The sequence below is a fragment of the Balaenoptera musculus genome, chromosome 21, assembly GCF_009873245.2.
Source record: "Balaenoptera musculus isolate JJ_BM4_2016_0621 chromosome 21, mBalMus1.pri.v3, whole genome shotgun sequence".
Lineage (NCBI taxonomy): Eukaryota > Metazoa > Chordata > Mammalia > Artiodactyla > Balaenopteridae > Balaenoptera > Balaenoptera musculus.
The window spans coordinates 14,014,622-14,036,029 of record NC_045805.1 but is presented as its reverse complement, the minus strand read 5'-3'; the positions used below and the strand labels follow the sequence as shown (position 1 = coordinate 14,036,029).

At 39.1% G+C, this 21,408-nt stretch overlaps 1 protein-coding gene across 3 annotated transcripts in view; it reads left to right on the top strand.

The window, feature by feature from the left end:
- The window catches only part of CFAP97 (cilia and flagella associated protein 97), a 35,248-nt gene that overhangs the window by 489 nt on the left and 13,351 nt on the right, over positions 1 to 21,408 (top strand). For all 3 annotated transcript variants that reach the window (XM_036838806.1, XM_036838808.1, XM_036838807.1), the window contains exon 2: positions 6,990 to 8,047. In XM_036838806.1, the coding sequence (XP_036694701.1) occupies positions 6,994 to 8,047 (1,054 nt within the window). In that variant the 5' untranslated portion in view covers positions 6,990 to 6,993. The remainder of the gene's footprint in view (positions 1 to 6,989; positions 8,048 to 21,408) is intronic.

Below are 21,408 nucleotides of genomic sequence, written 5' to 3'. Positions count from 1 at the left end.
GGGATCCCGGCTCAGGTCACCGCCGCCCACCTCCGGGGACTTGCCCCTGACCCCTGAGGCTGGAGGGGGATGTCAGTTATTATTCGCTACCTAGCGGGATCAGGAGGGGGTCGTGTAAGGAACTTGAGTTCCTGGAATACGGGTGTTTACTTTGGCCCGAGATCTTCGTGTACCCAATCGGTTACCTTCTTTGGACCAAATCATATGTCAAACTACAGAAATGTAATGTCACAGTATCAAAATGGCAGTTAAAAATGCCAGATTCCTATTTGTGTGTTTTCCTGATGTAACCTGAAAGCATCAGTATTTCTATTGCTGGTTCTGCAGGGGCTGTACAAATTGTGAGTGTCCAAGTGATTCCCGGGCACCTTTGGCAAGTACTTGTCCTCATTGAGCACGAGCAGGGTTATTGCAGCCTGATGAACTGTCATTTGATTTGAATCTCACTAACTTTGAAGTGAATGTTATCAAAAGGATTGCTTAGTGGGACAGTTGGATAATTTTTCCGTTAATTAAATCACCTGAATGTTTAAGTCCTTACAATAACCGGTCTGTTGGATGTTATGAACCTAAACTTAAACCTGAAAAGTCTCCCAGGCAATGGGCTATGCACCCCTCTCACGAACTGTGACCACTTAGAGAGACAGATGCTTACACGTACTGGGGACTATAGGAGCCTTGTAAATGCAGGTAAGGGGATAGTTGATTCCGGTGTGTGTGAGAGAGGGGGGATGAGGGACAGCTGTAGGAAACTAGCTCAGGTGAAAGAGGTGATTTTTCTGCTTACGTAACTGGCTAGCAAAGAGCAGAACTAGGGCTCAGCCTTAAATCTCCTAACTCCAAACTCCTTCATCAGATAAACATTCTTTGAATGTCTAGTATTTGTCACGTCCTATTTTAGGCACTAGGATATAAAGATGAGCAAGATAGCAGGAGTTCCTAGTCTGGTAAGACAGGAAAGACGGGAAACAGCTTTGAAAAACAGGGATTTCAAAAGAAGGATCTGTAATCATTTGGCTTACGGTTAGACTTTGGGATTTAGACCTAGTTCATGTTAGGGTTGGGAAAGGTCATAGCCTCCAAATTTATAATTCCCTCTGCAGCATCCTAGCAAATGGCCATCCAGTCTTTGCTCCAACATTATGTAGTGATTTACGGCTCCTAATTTTAGAAGGCAGCCCATTCCATTTTTGAGCAATTCTAATGTTAAACTCAAAACAGCTTTCGTATGCACTCCATCTGTTGATGCAAGTTCTACCTCTGGAGCTACAAATAATAGCTCTCAAGTCTGAACACACCCTTTCTCTTAGTCATTTCTTTTATTCCTATGAGCCCTTGGTCTGTAAACCAATTAATCATAACTTCAGTTCTAGACTCTTCACCATAGCACCCAGGGCTAAGTGCTTCATTCAAAAAGATGTTGCGGAAAAACCTGAATGAACTTTTTGGCCAACCCAATGGTTTGACCAAGCAGAATGTAATGCAAGTTGTCCTACACTGTATGTTGCTACCCCAGGTTTAGTGACTTCCAGAAATGTCACTCTCCTTGCCAGAAATACCTTTGGAATTCATTACTCTCTTTGGAAAGGGGGTTGGGTCCCAAGCTCAGCTTGGGATAGAGAGTCACAAGTTAATTCAAACCTATTACCTAGGTTAACACTTCTAAATTTACCTAAGGTGACTGGTTTATTTAATTTGCAATGCCAAGGAATTTGTTCCAGATTAATTTATTAGAGGGAAACTGCTACACAGCAAATATATCTAGTAAAATGTGTGGCAAACACTGGCATATGTATCTAATTTTAACTGTACAGACCACCCTTTTTTGCAAAGAACTGTTTCTAAAGCTCTATTGCTAAACAAGTCCCATTTCCCTTAAAAATCCCTGTGACGGGAGGGTCTTCTTATCTTGCCCACTGTTTACCATCAAATAAATAATAGATATCACAACAATGTGTTTTAAAGTTCAAAAAAGGAAGTCTCAGTTCCTAGCCTTTTCGAAGGACCATACTTTGAAGCAGAGTAGAACAGTGGTTAGTAGCCTGATCCTCAAGACAGCCTGCTTTAGAATCTTGGCTGTGCCACTTCTTAGCTGTATGGCTTCGGGCAAGTTCTTGGTCTGCTTCAGCTTCCTCTCTGCCAAATGGGAGTGACGAAATCTCTTAAAGTTATTGTAGAGATTCAATGAGTTAATACTTGTAATGCACTTAGAACAATGCTAACATGTAAGTACTCAATAGTTCTGGCTATTAGTAGTAGTAGAATAACAGCACTAGTACAAGTGAGACTTAGTTATGTTAGTAATTTTATTTCTATAGAAATGTAAACAAGTTTTGCAGAGGGATGGAAGTTGGAATGATTTGGATGATTAGCTTTTTAAAAGATTTGTTTTTTAAACTGGCTAGGAAAATTTGTGCTCTGGGCTGTGCTATGAAACCATTCGCTTTTAAAATTTTAAGAAACTTGTAAAAAATTTTCTTGAGTCCTAAAGGCAGTCTTAACCATGGGAAAAACAGTAACCACAGCTCTTTTATTCTTTTATTCTTGACATTTTGGATTAAAGGGTGAATTATCTTACAAAAAAGGGTGACTTTGGGGAGAATTTAATGACAATGTTAATAAGAGCTGTCCATCATTCAGTAGCTGATTTGATTTGTAGTTTTTCTTTTTGAACTCAGGTGGGCAGAATTGGATTGATAACGATCAGTCGTACTCTTTCGGTCTGTGATGACCTGTAATCACAGGCCTCTGCCCAGGTTCTTAACTTTTCTCCTTTGTCCACTTGCCCAGCCTCATTCCTCCCTCCGCTCATAGGCTCATACTCTTAGATGTTTAATGTATGTCCTCCCAGCGCATGCTGTAGAATTTTATTTATATGTTTGTGCCTTTGAGAATTTAGTTTTGTTTTGTGTGTGTGTGTTGTTTTTCATAATTGTATTGTCATTCATTTAATTCTTTTCTCTTGGTAAATATAATTTTTGTAGATCTCAGCTTATCCTTTTTGACTGATATATAATATATCATATACAACATTTTGCTTATCCATTTTCCTCTTACTAGACATTGAGTTTTTTCTAAGTCAGGGCTGTTACCGCCAGGGCTGTGGTGAACATCCTTGTACTTGTGCCCAGGAACACACAACTGGGAAGCGGCAGAACCAAGTTTTGAGCCTGAGTGTCTGACTCAGTTTGTTCTTTTTCACTGTGCAGACTCCCTGTTATCACTTACTTGCTTAGCTTATTGCATGAACACTATTACAATAACAGTAATGGAAATATTAAAAATGCAACGGGATTGTTGATTTTTCAACTCTTCATTTTTGTTCTTTTTTCCCCTAGTTTTTGTTTAAATTTCTAAATTGTATTATTAACCCAAGATGGATAACAATTTTGTATTATGCATTTTTCATGCCGATAATAGCACCTAAATCAGGGTCCACAAAATTTTTCATTAAAGGGGTCAGCTGGTAAATATTTTAGGCTTTGTGGGCCCTATGGTATCGGTCACAGCTACTTAACTCTGCAGGTGTAGTGGGAAAGCTGTCAGAGACAGTTCCTAAACCTGTGAGTGGGGCTGTGTCCCAATAAAACTTTACTTACGAAACAAATGGTGGGCGGCCGCATTTAGCCCAGGCACAGTAGTTTGCTGACCCCTGATTTAAATAATTATTTTAATGGATTCATAATATTCCTATATTCAAGTTTTTTTCAGTATTAAAAGAAATGCTGTAACGCACAGTCACAGCCACTAACCATCAAGGAAATGATCTCCCTAAGACTGAATGTCAGAAAAGTAAAGAAGAAAATGACTGACTTAAAGATTGAGCCTGAAGCTGTGACCTGTGAATATCACACGGGTTAAGCAAAAACATCATAACCTCTGGATGCCACACAAAGGAACAACAAACTCTGAGAACTTCAGAGCAGTAGCTGAGAGTGGTGCTAATGCCTTAGATTTTAATCACATCTCTCATTTAAGCTGAGTCTGATCAAAACGGGGGAGTTGTTAAAAAGAAAACTACAGGCTGCAGATGGAGTCACGTCTGCTGGGCCACCCCGCCAAACCGGGGCTTCATACCTAACCTACTTGAAGCTTCAACCTCCCCCAGAAATGTAGTCTTAACCGGTCAGTCAGAAATGTTCTGGTCAGCACCAGTAAGGTAATCTGTCACAGGGCCCTGTCCATCCCCCAAAGGGAGATGAGGTAAACTGCCACACAGACCCCTTTCGTCCCCCATGGGTAGGTTACCTAAGCCTGAAATAGTCTTTTTTATATATGAGTTCCTTGCCTTGCCTTTAAAAACTTTTCCCTTTCTGTAGCCCTTTGGAGCTCCCCTCTACTCCTGGGTGGGATGCTGCCTGATTCATGAATTGTTCAATAAAGCCAATTAGATCTTTAAAATTTACTTGTTTGAATTTTTCTTTTTTTTAACATATGTAAAACCTTTGGGGAGGAGGCTTCCTTCTGTGGATTTGAATTTTAAAACATAAAGAGGCCATTAATCCATGCTACAGGAAATAATATTTCTTGTATTTAATATTTATTAGGAATAAGTTTTACAGTCTAATTTTTCTGAAATCTTTAAAATCTACTTACATCTTATTTCAGTTTAAATATAATAATGTGTTAGAATTTTAAAACTCACTTGTACTTAATCCTCTCTTAATTTATCTTCATTTAGCTTAAATTTTCCTGAATACTGTATACCATTTGCAAACCTGCTTAATTAATGGCACGATTACAGTTTTACTATATTTGATTTTCTTAAGTACCTCAAACAGCTAACAAGACACACTTATAGATCTCACAAAGGAAACCTAAGTACTTAGATGTTTTTTATAAACCTAAGTCTAAACTTACTGATTTAATCAGATTCCCTTAAGTGTTTAAAAGTTGATTACAGTTAAATTTTTGCAAGTTTAATATATCAGAATCTCTTAAGTATTTCAAAACTTTAACGGCAGAAACCTTAACCTATCATATTAATCTGTCACATTAGTGTTAATAGTATGTTTGGTTGCTTTTTAAATCATGTCTCTACCTACTTGTTTTTATAGATTGCAGGGTCACTTAAACAAAGGCTGCAGAGTATCATGGCTGATTTAGGATACAGATTACATAGTCTTTTATTGCTTGATGTGGTGTAACGGAATTAATCATGATTTGAATATAGTGAACCCATAATTGGATTGTTGGCTACATATTATTATTATTGGAATTTTGTATATACCCTTCCCTTGACATAGCTCATGTTATTTGCCTCTTTTGAATATCATTATCAACTAATGGCTTTCCACAGAATTACTTTTTTATTTTTAAGTGTATTTTGTGTTTTTTTGTTCTTCAGTGCAGAATTGTCCAGCTTGGACAGTGGAAGCCCCTTTAAACTGAATCCTTTGTTTTATTACCACTACTCTAGGCTTATTGTTTATTAAGGCATTTGGAATCAGCTGCCTTCCAAAGGATCTTGGTTTTGAGGGGTGGTTTTAGTGGAGAATAGTATTAGAGAGGTCAAACTCTGAATTCTAGATTATTAGTGACAGATTCTGTGACACTGCTGCGTAGACCCCTGTAATAAGAGAGAAAGAAAAATATGACTTTATACTGACGTTTCCAGTTTAATCCCAATTGCATGAAGTATTAAAATACTTCAAAATCAATTTTAATTTTTTACCTTAGTAGTACACATATAAATTTACAGGTCAACTAATAGTTTAAGATTTATAACCAAAATAGTGGTCCCGGCACCACGTTAGCAGCAATTGCTTTGAACTTTTTAATCCATTTCTAATATTTAACTCCATGTGTCTAAATAATATGCCTTAATTTTTCCATTTTAGACAGCCCGTCTACTATCTCAGTAGATACTAAATCTCTCTTACGCTGGACTCCCTTTAGCACAATGAGACATGCACACTTTCCCCTTTTTATTGTGGTTATGTAACAATATGTGATTAAATATTCAGAAGTTTTTCCTCCAAGCTCCCTGTACTGTGTATACGTGTGTCTTAGAGTTTTTGTTCCTCTTTAAGAAGGGACAGAGGGAGCTTTTACTTTTAATAGGAGTTATCTCCTGCTGCTCCCCCAGTAAGGGCAGTGAAGGAACAGAATAGGACAAAGACAAGTACTGAAATAGGGAAGTTTGTTAATCCCCATTGAACTATTTCTACCAGAATGATGTGTGTTTGGGCTGGCTAGGCTGATCTGAAGAGGTTCTAACACCATCCTTTCTTATTCTAAACTCTAACTGTACTTAATTTATAGAATTCAGGTTTTCCTTGGAGTTCAGTCTAGGTATCCATGTTTGTGATATGCCTGATCTCTTATTATTTTCTTGTGAACCAAACTATTAGACTTACTTACTGTTCAGATCATTGGTGCTACTTGATATTATCCCTGTAGCCCCATTATCATTTCACTGAGTTATTGGGTTTTTTTAAAAAATAAATTTATTTATTTATTTATTTATTTATTTATTTTTGGCTGCGTTGGGTCTTCATTGCTGCACACGGGCTTTCTCTAGTTGCAGCGAGCGGGGGCTACTCTTCATTGTGGTACGCAGGCTTCTCAATGCGGTGGCTTCTCTTGTTGCGGAGCACGGGCTCTAGGCGCGCTGGCTTCAGTAGTTGTGGTGCACGGACTCTAGAGCGCAGGCTCAGTACTTGTGGCAAGCGGGCTTCAGTAGTTGTGGCTCACGGGCTCTAGAGTGCAGGCTCAGTAGTTGTGGTGCATGGGCTTAGTTGCTCCGCGGCATGTGGGATCTTCCCGGACCAGGGATCGAACCCGTGTCCCCTGCATTGCCAGGTGGATTCTTAACCACTGTGCCACCAGGGAAGTCCGAGTTACTGGTTTTTTGGTGGTGTTTTTTTTGTTTGTTTCATGTTTCTCTTTATCTATTACCCAAACTTCTCAGTTTTGGAAAATTTGCAAAATGAAAAGTATTTGGAAGTTACTCTTTCATCTGATGGTTACACTTTCCCTCTTTTCAGATATATGTTTGCCGTCATGGATCGGTTTGGAGATATATCAGAAGGTGAAGTGGACCATTCTTTCTTTGACAGTGACTTTGAAGAAGCAAAGAAATGTGAAAGCAACTCAGTTTTTGACAAGCAAAATTATGACGATGAAGAGAGAATAGATAAAGATACGGAAAATGTAAACTTGAAATTTGGAATACAAAGAAGGAAAAATGATCTTACTGAGAAGGGAATTGAAAGAAATGAGAAAATTCCTCCAGAAGAACACCCCATAGAAAATGATAATGTACAAGCTAGGAATTCTTTGTCCTTGACCACTTCTTCAAGATCAAAATTGTGTGATGCTACAGTAGAACATAAAATACACTTGCCCATCCCAAGTAGCATTCCCAAAATTCTAAAAGGTGAACGTGATTACTCTACAGATGGAGAGGAAAGCAGTGATGATGAGAAAAACCATCATGTCAGATCAAAGTCAGCTAAACCATCTAATAACTTCAAGAAAAGCATAAGTAAAAAGTATACCAGAAGTAATTCTTCTTCCTCCTCTTCTTCTCTGTCCTCCTCGTCTTCAAGTTCCGATACAGACTGTTCAAATACCGGGTCTGATGTCTGTTTATCTGATTCATCTCCATCATTAAAGAAGCGTCTGTCTGGTGTAACCCACTTGCCACCAAAACAGAAATATAAACTGGGAGAAAAATCAACAGGAGCACAGACTTCAAGTACTAAACCAAAAGTCGGTGACTACACCGAGGAATCTGAAGATACTGTGACAGATGTCACTCCTTTATCGACTCCGGACATCAGCCCTGTTCAGTCTTTTGAACTGGGTGCGTCAAACGATCAAAAAATGAAAGTTAAAAGGCAAGAGAACGTGAGTCAAGAAGTATATGAAAATGTTGAGGATTTTAAAAATAATTCAAAATCTTTGAAATCAGCCAAAACAGGGAAAGAAAAACATGAGCCCAGTCTTGCCTCAATGTCGACAGTGTTGGATTCCCATTTAGACCACAGATACAAGCAAAATGTCTTACATGACACAATGGACCTGAATCATCTTTTAAAAGGTAATTTTAAAAAGTGTGTATTGAACTTAAACTTAATATTATATTGAACTTAAATATTAAATGATATGAATTTGCCTTGATTTTTCTAGTAGGTACGTTTTATTGTTTGGGATCATTGATATTATCATAACTTTACCAAATATTCCATTTTAAAATATCTGGAATATCATTGTTTATATTACTGCAAAGCTACTCAGCTAGGACTAGAAACTACTTCATACTGATTCTGTTTAGTGCCTTACAAACTCAAAATGCCTGGAGAGGCCAGATGGATAAAGTAAACAAGAGAAGGGGAGCCAGATGTTTTCCCACGTTTGGTAGAGACACGGGCGTTAAGATATATTTCACTTTCTTCTTTGAGAAAGGCAGCAGCACTAAGGTTAAAATAACCTGACCTGTTTCGGGGAAAGTGGCAAGAATGCTGGCAAATTAGAGAACTCAGAGTAAACTGTAGGAGACTATTCAGATTTTAAATTAAAGGCGAAAGAGCATTACTTGAAAATAATTACCAAGTTGATGAAATAGCATAATTCAAGTTTTAGTTGCTTTAAGATAGAAGTATTTTAGAATTAGGATAATCCTGATTGCTGTATTTCTGTCTCAATTTATTATTACCCATTATTTAGTTTGAAGGGAACAATATATTCCAGGTGAAATAAAAGCAACTTTGAACTTTATCTTTGACTAGTTAATATAAAACTGTAAAAATATTGAGCTTGCTGGTTAGGTTTTGGGGCAGTTGGAGATAAAATTTTTAAGTTGTAAATAGGACTCACTGTCTTCGTTTGTTTGAAATGTTATTTGAAAGAATAAATCTTCAGCTACATAATTTACATATGGTGGCAATGTAAGGGCATAAATAAATCCCCTATTTAGTCAAATGAGTCTCATAGTCAGATTGATAAAGTGTATTTTGGAGCAGTTTACACTTGTGAATATTCCCTCTTTTATATGTTTTCTTTGCTCTGATCGTACCTATTGATGTTTAGTGTGTCTGAAAAAGCAGATTCTTGGCATTGGCTATTACCATCTAGTGGTTAAGCCTCTACTCAATATATCTTTCCTGATAAATGCTCATTCAGTCTCTTAAAACTTTCAGGATTGAGTTTTCTATTCTTGCCCCTCTCCTTCTTCCCCTAACAACCAAGAGTGATCTTTTAAAAAATAAATCAATCCTACTAGTTTCCTTCTTAACTCTTCAGTGGGCTTAGTCTTAGGTTAAATCCAAATTCCTTTTCATAGGCTAACAGACTTTATATCAGTGATTTTCACCCGAGGCAGTACATTAGCATCACCTGGAGAACTGTTAAATTATCAAAACAAACTGCTAAATACCGACGCCTAGGCTCTGCCATGAGAGTCTGATGCACTTGGTCTAACGCGCAGTTAAGGGTGATGAATGATTCACTGCTGCCCATCATATGGATACTGGCCTACATCTCCTTTCCTCTGTCTCTCTCCTCACCCCTTGGTCCAGTCACACTGCTTCCTTACTGTTCTCAGAATACTTTGCATTCATGAGGCATTTGGCACTTGCCGTTGGCCTTTCTCTTTGTAGAGGCTACTTCAGTCTGTTTCTAGGGTCTCAGCTTCTATGTCACCTTCTCAGGGATACTCTTTCTGAACATTCTGTGTAGAAGCTGCGTACCCCATCCCTGCCTCTCTCTCACAAAAACATATTTCCTTCCATGAGACTCTGGAATTAGTGTAAGCAACATGAGGGCAGCATCTTATTCCTTGATGGAATCCCCAAATCTAGCAAGTACTGGCACTTAATAGACAGTATTTATTAACTGACGGACTGGGAGGACTCTTCTGTTGTTCACAGCTCTGACGGTCAGGAAGTGTTTGTCATGTTTCACTGAAATTTGATTTTGTAACAGTTACCCATTAGCTTTAGGTTTGCCGTCTGAAATACACAGAATAAGTCTGTGCCTCTGTCTGCATTATAATCTTTAATATATTTGATTAGTATTCTTCTCTAGGGAATATCTCTAATTTTTTATCAAGCCATTTAGTGTAACAGTTTTCACTTAAAAAAAAAAAATTGTAATGGCCACTTTGCAGTCTGTAAGATCAGGTGTATGACGAATCGGGTTGATAATTCGTCAGGTTGAGTGCTGCCTTTGTCTTCATCTCTTCCGGATCTCCAGCACCAGTCCCAGTGCTCTAGCATAACAGTTCTCAAACTTTTTGGCCTTAAGACTAAAAGCACTCTTTTAGAAATTATTGAGGACCCCAGGGAGCTTTTGTTTAGTGGGTTATAGCTATATAAATATTTACCATATTAGAAATTAAATCAGAAGTTTAAAAAATATTTATTAGTTCATTTAAGAATAGTAATAGTAAACCCATTATGTATCTTTTTTAAAATTTATTTATTTGTATTTTATTATTTATTTTTGGCTGTGTTGGGTCTTCGTTTCTGTGCGAGGGCTTTCTCCAGTTGCGGCGAGCGGGGGCCACTCTTCATCGCGGTGCGCGGGCCTCTCACTGTCGCGGCCTCTCCCGTTGCAGAGCACAGGCTCCAGACGCGCAGGCTCAGCAGTTGTGGCTCACGGGCCTAGTCGCTCCGCGGCATGTGGGATCTTCCCGGACCGGGTCACGAACCCGTGTCCCCTGCATTGGCAGGCGGATTCCTAACCACTGCGCCACCAGGGAAGCCCCATTATGTATTAATATAAGTAACATGTTCTATACAACGTAACTATAATTCCAAAAAAGTTAGTGATTTTTGCTAGTTTCTAATGCCTGGCAATAGCTGTATTCTCATGTCAGCCTCTGCATACAGCTATTGTGATATATTGTTTTGGTTGAAGTGTATGAAGAAAATCTGGCTTTACAAGGATATATAACTGGAAATGGAGTGTTTTAATAGCCTTTTCCGTTAATTTTAGATTTTTTTTTGATACCACACCAAGATTCCACAAATAGTAGTTTCTTTTTTTTTTAAGTTTTTAATTATTTATTTATTTATTTTTGGTTGTGTTGGGTCTTCGTTTCTGTGTGAGGGCTTTCTCTAGTTGTGGCGAGCGGGGGCCACTCTTCATCGCGGTGCGCGAGCCTCTCACTATCGCGGCCTCTCTTGTTGCGGAGCACAGGCTTCAGACGCGCAGGCTCAGTAGTTGTGGCTCACGGGCCTAGTTGCTCCGCGGCATGTGGGATCTTCACAGACCAGGGCCCGAACGTGTGTCCCCTGCATTGGCAGGCAGACTCTCAACCACTGCGCCACCAAGGAGGCCCAGTAGTAGTTTCTTAAATGTTAGTTGCAATGTGCAGTTTGAAACTGATATTAATTTGTAGTCCGTTACATTAGAACTTATTGCTCGGTCTTACATTTTGAATGTATTGTTTGCCCTTGCATGGTTTTGTAACGTGATGTATAGGTTATTTGGAAAATGTTGGTTCACTGAGCATATAAATGTTGACATATTTCATAATATACCATACAGAAATCACAGTTGTTAATATCACTACCAATCTCACTAGAAAGCTCTTGGGAAGCTATCAAACTCAGGTTTATCAAAAATTCTAATTTTTGCTAAAATGCTCAGATTTTACGATTGCCAACAGATACTGTCAGTTTTTCTTGAAGTGACAGGTTTCTTAAAATCATATTTGTAATGCAAAAAAATTGGAAGGTAGTTGAAATTAAACCATAAAAATCTATCTGATGTGATAATGCAGACTGCTCCTAATATTTTGTATTAATAATATGCATCTTAATATATTTGCTTTTTCTTCTGTGTCGAATGTCTATTGCTACATTGTTCTTAATAATTTCTACTGTGATTTATATGTGTTTAAATGTAGCAGCCAAAAAAAAAAAAAATGTAGCATCCAAACATTTGGCATTATAAAGTATCTTACAAAATTTTCTTAGATTAGAAAAGTAAGTATATTGAAAATAAATGTTACAGAAGATAAATGAAAATGTATAATATGACTTGTAGGTTCATTTTAAGGGCCCACTGTTCCATTTTTTAATTTTTATAAGTACTATTTGATTCCACAAATTATAAGCATCACTCCATTCTAGGAATGAGAGAGGACACAGCCAATAAAAATCTTGCTTTAGGAAGAAAATATTTGACCCTTTTGGAATTGTCGGGTTTTAAAAAAACCATCTAATGGAAAATAGTCTGTGATATCTGAGCTTTTTGTTCAGTACCATCAATGATTATCTCTTTGTATTATTTAGGGTGATTTTGGATGTAAGAAACAGAAATTCCTAATGAAAGTGTTTCTCATATGACAGGAAGTCCAGAGATAGACCAGCTTGAGGGTTGACTGACTCAGTGGCTTAAAAATGTCCTCAGGGACCCAGGTTCTGTCACTGTATTCCCCCAGCCCTGGTGTTGGCTTCATCCTTAGGCTACCAGGAGATGTCTGCAGCAACTTTTAGTATCCACATGCAGACATGACTGTCCAGAGAAACGGAAGCTGCCTTTACCTCTGGCTCTCTTAGAGTGGAGGAACCTTGAACTGACTTCCACTTACGTCTCATTGCTCAGAACTGAGTTACACTCCCATTCCTGAAACAGTGATTGGCAAGGCGAATGGGATTATTCCAGGCCAGTAAACTCACTCTGGAGTCAGGGTTGGGAGTCCAGAGAGGGAGGTCAACTTCCTCTTAAGGACATAGCTTCATGGGGAGGAGCTAGATGTCATTAAAAAAAAAAAAAAAAAAAAAAAAAAATCAGGATGTGTTAATAAGTAAGAAGGAGGAAAGTAGTGTCAAGGAGGAGAAAATTTTCCCCCTCTCCTTCTTGAGTTCTTTTGGCTGGCCTAAAAATTAAATTGAGGCAAAACATTACCACGAGAAAAAAACAAATTTAAATCATACTTAGGGAGGTCTCAGAGAAATAAGAAGCTAAGAAGTAACCAAGGCAGGCAGCTCTCATACTTTGTAGACAAAGAAACAATAAATTTTGTGAGGAATTGACAGGACAAAGAACCTTAGGTTTGGGTTTTTAATTAGTGAAGAATCTTAACAGGGTTTGGGCTTGGAGTAGTAAATCAGCAAAGAAGAACAGGCTTGTTTATACAGCCTTCTTGGTCCCCAGTTCCCTGTCACTGGTGATAAGGTTGGCTCTCTCCCTCCTGGTACAGGGAGGGCACCTTTCACATTAAGAGATTCAGTTCTTGTTTTCAGGGAGACAGGAGGGTCAAAGTGTCCTTCTTGCACCAGCTTTTTCTTAAGTAACTTTAATTCAAAATCATCAATGTGGCACTTTGGCATATTTGGGGGTGACCTGCCCAGAACCCCAACAGTAGGAATATATGCTAATTGGGCAGCCAGCTTTATCCACTAGGCCAGAGCTTCTCAAACTTCAATATACATACAAATCACTTGGGGATCCTGTTAAAATGTAGATTCAGGTTCAGTTAATCTAGAGTAGAATCCAAGGAGCTGCATTTCTAGCCAGCCCGATGGTGATACCAATGCTGCTGATTCAGGGACCCTAGTCTGAGTATCAAGACATTAAAAAAAACTACCTGGTTCCATTGAAAATAATTAAGGGGTATCCCTCACAACTCTTATCTAATCCATGTCTGAAACTTTTTAGATACAGAAAGCCTATATATTTTTAAGTTGGAAGAATGATAATCCACCCCAAATCCCTTATCCGTTTCCCAAATATAATTGAAGCACTGAAACACTGTCTTAACCCGGAAACTGAGCTAAAACATAGAAGGAAAGCTTTATTCATACTGTTGCACCGTAGGGAGCCCTGATCGCAGTGACCTGCCAGTAGGCGGTGTTCAGGGCTTTTACAGGCACAGGAACAAAGCAGCGTTCTGCCCGTTGATACATCTGTTATTGGAGTCAGTAATAACCCACCAAAGATTCTTTATAGTAGTAAAGTATTTTAAATGCTAATTATGGAGATCAGTCTATTGCATAAGGTATTTCTTTAGATTTTTCAAATTATTATTCATTCTCGGTTTACCCAGTGAAGCTGTTCAGATCCAAGAATATTTTCATTAAGTTTTCTTCATTCCTTTCATTAAGTTCTCACATGTCCAGTTTCCACGGACATGTGAGATGCGATGTGTGCATGGCCAAGCTATGCCCCTCTGCCCTCATATCTCAATAAGCCTTATTACTTCCAACATTTATCCCCCTCTGTGGGCCTTTTAGGCGTCTTGGCTCACCTAATTTCTTCACAGCCTTTTCCACTTCCTGGGAAGTTAAATTCACTTAATGAGAGGAAGATGATAGTGATAATGCGTAACACATTTTAAAAAGTATGAGCAGGACCTGCGATCCCATCAGAGACCAGCTGAGTAGGAACACAGCATGCTCTGCATCCTCTCAGTTTAAACATTCTCACTAGCTCAAGTACAGCTACAGTAGAGCACTTCATTCGTTCAGATAGTGAATTCTGAGGTAAAAATTTTGCAAGCTATTACAGCAAATACTGGGCGAGACTTTAGATAGGGATGCCTCTATTAGCTAACAGTGTTAACATTATTTATTGGTTTAAAAATGTTTTTTAATAAGTTTGTGAGTTCAAACTAAAAAATATTAAACCTGTGAAAGGAAAGTTAATAATAAAAGAACATAAAATCAAGTGTCCCAATTATAGGCCATGGAATAATGAAACAGTGTTGAACTTGAATACTCACATAGAGGGGTGAAGAAAATTCTGAAAGCAGAAGCAGAACCTTTTAGGCTGGGGCTTCCCTGGTGGTCCAGTGCTTAAGACTTCTCCTTCCAATGCAGGGGGTGTGGGTTTGATCCCTGGTCAGGGAGCTAAGATCCCACATGCCTCGGGGCCAAAAACACCAAAACATAGGGACTTCCCTGGTGGTGCAGTGTTTAAGAATCCACCTGCCAATTCCGGGGGCACGGGTTCGAGCCCTGGTCTGGGAAGATCCCACATGCCGCGGAGCAACTAAGCCCGTGCGCCACAACTAGTGAACCTGCGCTCTAGAGCCCACGAGCCACAACTGCTGAGCCCACATGCCACAACTACTGAAGCCTGCGCGCCTAGAGCCCGTGCTCCGCAACAAGAGAAGCCCCCGCAATGAGAAGCCCGCGCGCTGCAACGAAGAGCAGCCCCCGCTCGCTGCAGCTAGAGAAAGCCCGTGCACAGCAACAAAGACCCAACGCAGCCAAAAATAAATTAATTAATTTTAAAAATAAATAAAATAGAAACAATATTATAACAAATTCAATAAAGACTTAAAAAAAAGAAACTTTTAGGCTTCTGGGTGTTATCCACATGACCATAGACAAGCAGTAACTTTTCTGTGCCCCAGTTTCTTCATTTGTAAGATGAGGGTAGTTGATATAGGTTGCTAAGGTCCATTCTAAATTCAGGGTTCTGGAGTTCTGTGAGAATGTGAGAAGGGAAAGTCAGTGGAGACTAGAATTATTAGACATCTTACTTTGGGGGGACTTCCCACTCCCATCCCCAGCCTTCCTTTGCTGTACAAATGTTGAAAGGGTATGATTGGAATTAGTTCTTTGGCCTTGGGCTGTTTATCCCTGAATAGGCAGAGAGGGCATTAAAAAGTGGAGTAGTGGAGGAAACCAAAGTTAGGCATTGGCTTATGGAATGAATGGCTCCTGTTTGGAGAGCAGTGAAGTTGACATGACTAGATTTTAAAGTACCTTTCATCCTTTGTAATGGTAGAATGAGGTCAGTTTAGGAAGAATCCAGAGGGCGAAACAGAGAGGGTTTAGAAATGCACCACTTCAGATTTTACCACCTAGATTCTGTAGGAAATAATTAGATACATTATTAGAGGGTGTATCCTGGGAAGAAAAACTAATATAAGAGAAAGAAACGGGATAAGGAAGCATTGATGAGCAGAGAAACCTGTCAGACCTATTGCTAAACTGATAGCAACATAGGAGGAAATGAAGCAGTACGGTATTCAAGGGGAAGATGCAGACCCTGTTACCCTCGGTAAGAAAGGGGATGCCCACGCTGGGACTAGTGGCTGCTGGCACATCCCTTGGCAGCACGTTGTTTGCCTTTGCTGGCAGGCTGCAGCAGACAGGGTTCAGATAGGCAGGCAGGAAATCTCAGATACCCTCGGCCCACCACCAGATACTACCGAAGGTTTGAGAAAAGCTCAAATCAACAGAGGCACCAGGCTCACGTGAAGAACCTAATGCCTGAAACAGTATTAAAGGAGCAAGCTCAACGATTTTAGAGAGGATCTGCAAGGACAGAACTATTTTCACTCGTAAAGCGAAGGCATGATTTGCTTTTCACTTTTTCCTGTCACGTGTGGAGTTTTCCAGGGGCTACATGACAATGACAGCACAACAGAGTGAGTGCAGAAGCAGATATGAGAATCCAGCTGTCTTCTATTAAGGCAGGCATTAAAATATTTGCAGAAATGTTCAACTCTGCTACTCTTGTCACTAAACTTCTTTTTTATAAAAATGTGATGTTCACATATAGCTGGTTTATTGTTATTTTCAGACGAATTAATAAATATCTTTAAATTTTTTTCCTTTTAATTTCTAACATGATAAATATTGATAACTGTAACCCACATAAACATTCTTTGGGGTCCCCAATAATCTTTAGATGTAATGAAAGGGTCCTGAGACCAAGAAGTTTAAGAACTTCTATTCTAGAAGAATGGAATTAGAATATAGCATTTGTAGTCTATTAGAGAAAAAAAAATTTATCATTGTCAGTCTTCCAAAAGGGGGAAAAATGGGGAAAAAAGAAGAAATAACAAAAAAAGCATTTTTTAAAGAAATAAAATTGTGAGAAAAGAGATCAAACAATATAAGTAAATGGTTTTATCAGAAGATAATATCAGAGGGGGTTAAAATTTTTTAATCAAATCCAACCTGCAAAGATATTTAAAATAGCATAGGAGGAATGAAAATAAAGGCTTGAAAAAGATATGCCAAACAGGTAACAAGGAGAAAATAGAAATATCAGTCTTAGTCGTACACAAAATAGAATTCAGGATGTGAAAATTACTGAAAGGGACAAGAGTGTTTTACATTAATAAACTGACCAAATATACTAAAAAGATTTAATAGCCATTGATTTAAAATGTATAATAAAAGCAAAACAGAACTAGATGATCAAATTGACAAAGCCATAATCACTGTGGAAGAAGTTGGTTAGACCAAATCAGTTAGACCAAAAAATAAATAAATAAATAAACTACCTGCTTGTAGACTGCTCTTGGCCGTGGGTATTTTGTTTGTCTATCACACAAAAAATTTTTTTAAGTGATGAAATATCGGTTTCTGTTGCTACATAACAAATTACCCCAACATTTAGGGTATGGAGAGACTCAAAGGCAGGAGTGACTTGACAGCTGGGGGTCTGGAATCATCTGAGTGCTGGTTTACTCACACGTCAGATATCTGGGCTTGGGGTGACTTGAAGACCAGGACTGCTGAGCAGAGGACCCACGTGTGGCCTCTCCCCGTGGCCTGGCTTCTTCACATACCACAGCCTCAGTGCAGCTGGCTCAGGGCTCCAAGGACAGTGTTCCAGGAAACAAGGCACAAACCTCATCACCTTTTATGACCTAGCCTCGGAAGTCACATAGCATCATTTCTTCCATTTTCTATTGGTTTAAATGGTTATAAACCTTCCCAGGGCATAGACCCTCCTTCTTAATGGGAGGAGTGCCAAATAACATGGACACGTTTCAAAACCTCTTCAGTCCAGCCTCTGGCCATACATTGATTTACATTCCTCCCCAGTGCAAAAATATGTTCCCCCTTTCCAAAGATCCCTCCAACCTGGAGATTCAGGGTTTAAATCGAGTCCAGGTGCAGCTGTGGCTCCTCGGGCGTGGTTCCTCGGTTATAGCTCAAGTACTTTGAAAACCTTCTGCTGGGAGAGACTAGGAAGCTGAAGTAGTAGTTATACTTTTGAACCCCAGAAGTCCTGACTCTTATATTCTCTTTAAATTTTGCTTGAAAAGTGACCAATTCCATTTTTTAAAATTAATTTATTTATTTATGTATTTATTTATTTATTTTTGGCTCTGTTGGGTCTTCGTTGCTGCGCGCGGGCTTTCTCTACTTGAGGCAAGCAGGGGCTACTCTTCGTTGCGGTGCGCGGGCTTCTCATTGCGGTGGCTTCTCTTGTTGTGGAGCACGGGCTCTAGGCGTGTGGGCTTCAGTAGTTGTGGCTCGCAGGCTTCAGTAGTTGTGGCTTGCAGGCTCTAGAGCACGGGCTCAGTAGTTGTGGCACACGGGCTTAGTTGCTCCATGGCATGTATCTTTATCTGGTTTTGGTATCAGGGTGATGGTGGCCTCGTAGAATGAGTTTGGGAGTGTTCCTTCTTCTGCAGTTTCTTGGAAGAGTTTGAGAAGGATGGGTGTTAGCTCTTCTCTAAATGTTTGATAGAATTCACCTGTAAAGCCATCTGGTCCTGGACTTTTGTTTATTGGAAGATTTTTAATCACAGTTTCAATTTAATTGCTTGTGATTGGTCTGTTCATATTTTCTGTTTCTTCCTGGTACAGTCTTGGAAGGTTATACCTTTCTAAGAATTTGTCCATTTCTTCCAGGTTGTCCATTTTATTGGCATAGAGTTGCTTGTAGTAGTCTCTTATGATGCTTTGTATTTCAGTAATTCAGTCTCCACATTGTGTATTGTGATATCTTTATATGAGAGGAAAAAATGGCTTGGACCTGTGTATCATATGTGACTTTGAAATGAACACCTTGAATAGCACTAATTTTTATTTGTAACGTTTTTCTATAACAAAACGAGTAGCACTAGAAAAATAGGTTTTATTTTGTAAACAATCAACTGTGACCTCACACATTCTCTGGTTAATATTTTAGTAAGCTCGCAGCCAGTTCTTCCAAGATCATGTATGAGGGGTGGTGCATGATGAGATTTAAATTGGCATAAAGCTGCATGCTTTGTCTAGCTCTGATTTAGTTTTTTAATATAGTGTGCCAATTTTGTGACTGTAATCATGTGAAAGTCCTGCTGAAATGAAAAATTATGTCTGACCCCCAGATCAAAGAATTTATGTTAAAATAAAGTGTGAATAAATCTAAAAACAAAAAACAAAAAAAGCTGAATTCTCTTAGCTTTTGCTTGTCTGTAAAGCTTTTTTTGTTTTGTTTTTCTTCTCTCTTTTTCTTTTTTAATTTTATTTAAAAAACCTTTGGTGCAATATTAAAAAGCAATACAGCCAGCTGGAGTGACAATGAACAGAAAGATATGGGAGGGGTAGGGAAGATCCAGGGACCCCCTCCCAGCTGCTCCCAGGGGCTGGAGGCCAGGGACAGGCTGCATTGGGTCTCCGTTGCTGCGCATGGGCTTTCTCTAGTTGCGGTGAGCAGGGGCTACTCTTTGTTGCGGTGTGCAAGCTTCTCACTGCGGTGGCTCCTCTCTTTGCCGAGCACAGACTCTAGGCACACGGGCTGCAGTAGTTGTGGCTTGTGGGCTCTAGAGCGCAGGTTCAGTAGTTGCGGCGCATGGGCTTAGTTGCTCTGAGGCATGTGGGATCTTCCCGGACCAGGGATCGAACCCGTGTCCCATGCATTGGCAGGTGGATTCTTAACCACTGCGCCACCAGGGAAGCCCTGATTTTATTGATTTGAGTCCTCTCCCTTGAATCTTTTCTTGATGAGTCTGGCTAAAGGTTTATCCATTTTTTTTATCTTCTCAAAGAACCAGCTTCTGGTTTTATTGACCTTTCCTATTGTTTTCTGTGTTTCTGTTTCATTTATTTCTGCTCTGATCTTTATGATTTCTTTCCCTCTACTATCTTTGAGTTTTGTTTGTTCTTCTTTCTATAGTTCCTTTAGGTGTAAGGTTAGATGGTTTATTTGAGATTTTTCTTGTTTCTTGAGGTAGGCTTGTATTGCTATTAACTTCCCTCTTAGAACTGCTTTTGCTGCATCCCGTAGGTTTTGGATGGTTGTGTTTTTGTTGTCATTTGTCTCTAGGTATTTTTTGATTTCCTCTTTGATTTCTTCAGTGATCTCTTGGTTATTTAGTAATGTTTAGCCTCCACGTGTTTGTGTTTTTTACATTTTTTTCCCTGTAATTGATTTCTAATCTTATAGCGTTGTGGTCGGAAAAGATGCTTGCTATGATTTTAGTTTTCTTAAATTTCCCGAGGCTTGATTTATGACCCAAGATGTGATCTATCCTGGAGAATGTTCCTTGTGCACTTGAGAAGAAAGTGTAATCTGCTGTTTTCGGATGGAATGTCCTATAAATATCAATTAAATCTATCTGGTGTATTGTGTCATTTAAAGCTTTTGTTTCCTTATTAATTTTCTGTCTGGATGATCTGTCCATTGGTATAAGTGAGGTGTTAATAAAGTCCCCCACTATTATTGCATTACTGTCAATTTCCTCTTTTATAGTTGTTAGCATTTGCCTTATTTATTGAGGTGCCCCTGTGTTGGGTGCATATATATTTATAATTTTTATATATTCTTGGATTGATCCCTTGATGATTATGTAGTGTCCTTCCTTGTCTCTTGTAACATTCTTTATTTTAAAGTCTATTTTATCTGATATGAGTATTGCTACTCCAGCTTTCTTTTGATTTCCACTTGTATGGAATATCTTTTTCCATCCCCTTACTTTCAGTCTGTATGTGTCCCTAGGTCTGAAGTGGGTCTCTTGTAGCCAGCATATATACTGGTCTTGTTTTTGTATCCATTCAGCGAGCCTGTGTCTTTTGGCTGGAGCATTTAATCCATTCACATTTAAGGTAATTAATTATTGATATGTATGTTCCTGTGACCATTTTCTGAATTGTTTTGTGTTTGTTTTTGTAGGTCCTTTTCTCCTCTTGTGTTTCCCGCTTAGAGAAGTTCCTTTAGCATTTGTTGTAGAGCTGGTTTGGTGGTGCTGAGTCCTCTTAGCTTTTGCTTGTTTGTAAAGCTTTTGATTTCTCCATCAAATCTGAATGAGATCCTTGCTGGGTAGAGTATTGTTGGTTGTAGGTTCTTCCCTTTCATCTCTTTAAATATATCGTGCCACTCCCTTCTGGCTTGTAGAGTTTCTGCTGAGAAATCAGCTGTTAACCTTATGGGAGTTCCCTTGTATGTTGTCATTTTTCCCTTGTTGCTTTTAATAATTTTGCTTTGTCTTTAACTTTTGTCAGTTTGCTTACTGTGTGTCTTGGCATGTTTCTCCTTGGGTTTATCCTGCCTGGGACTCTCTGCGCTTCCCGGACTTGGGTGGCTATTTCCTTTCCCATGTTAGGGAAATTTTCAACTATAATCTCTTCACCTATTTTCTCGGGTCCTTTCTCTCTCTCTTCTCCTTCTGGGACCCCTCTAGTGAGAATGTTGTTGCGTTTAATGTTGTCCCAGAGGTCTCTTAGGCTGTCTTCATTTCTTTCCATTCTTTTTTCTCTATTCTGTTCTGCA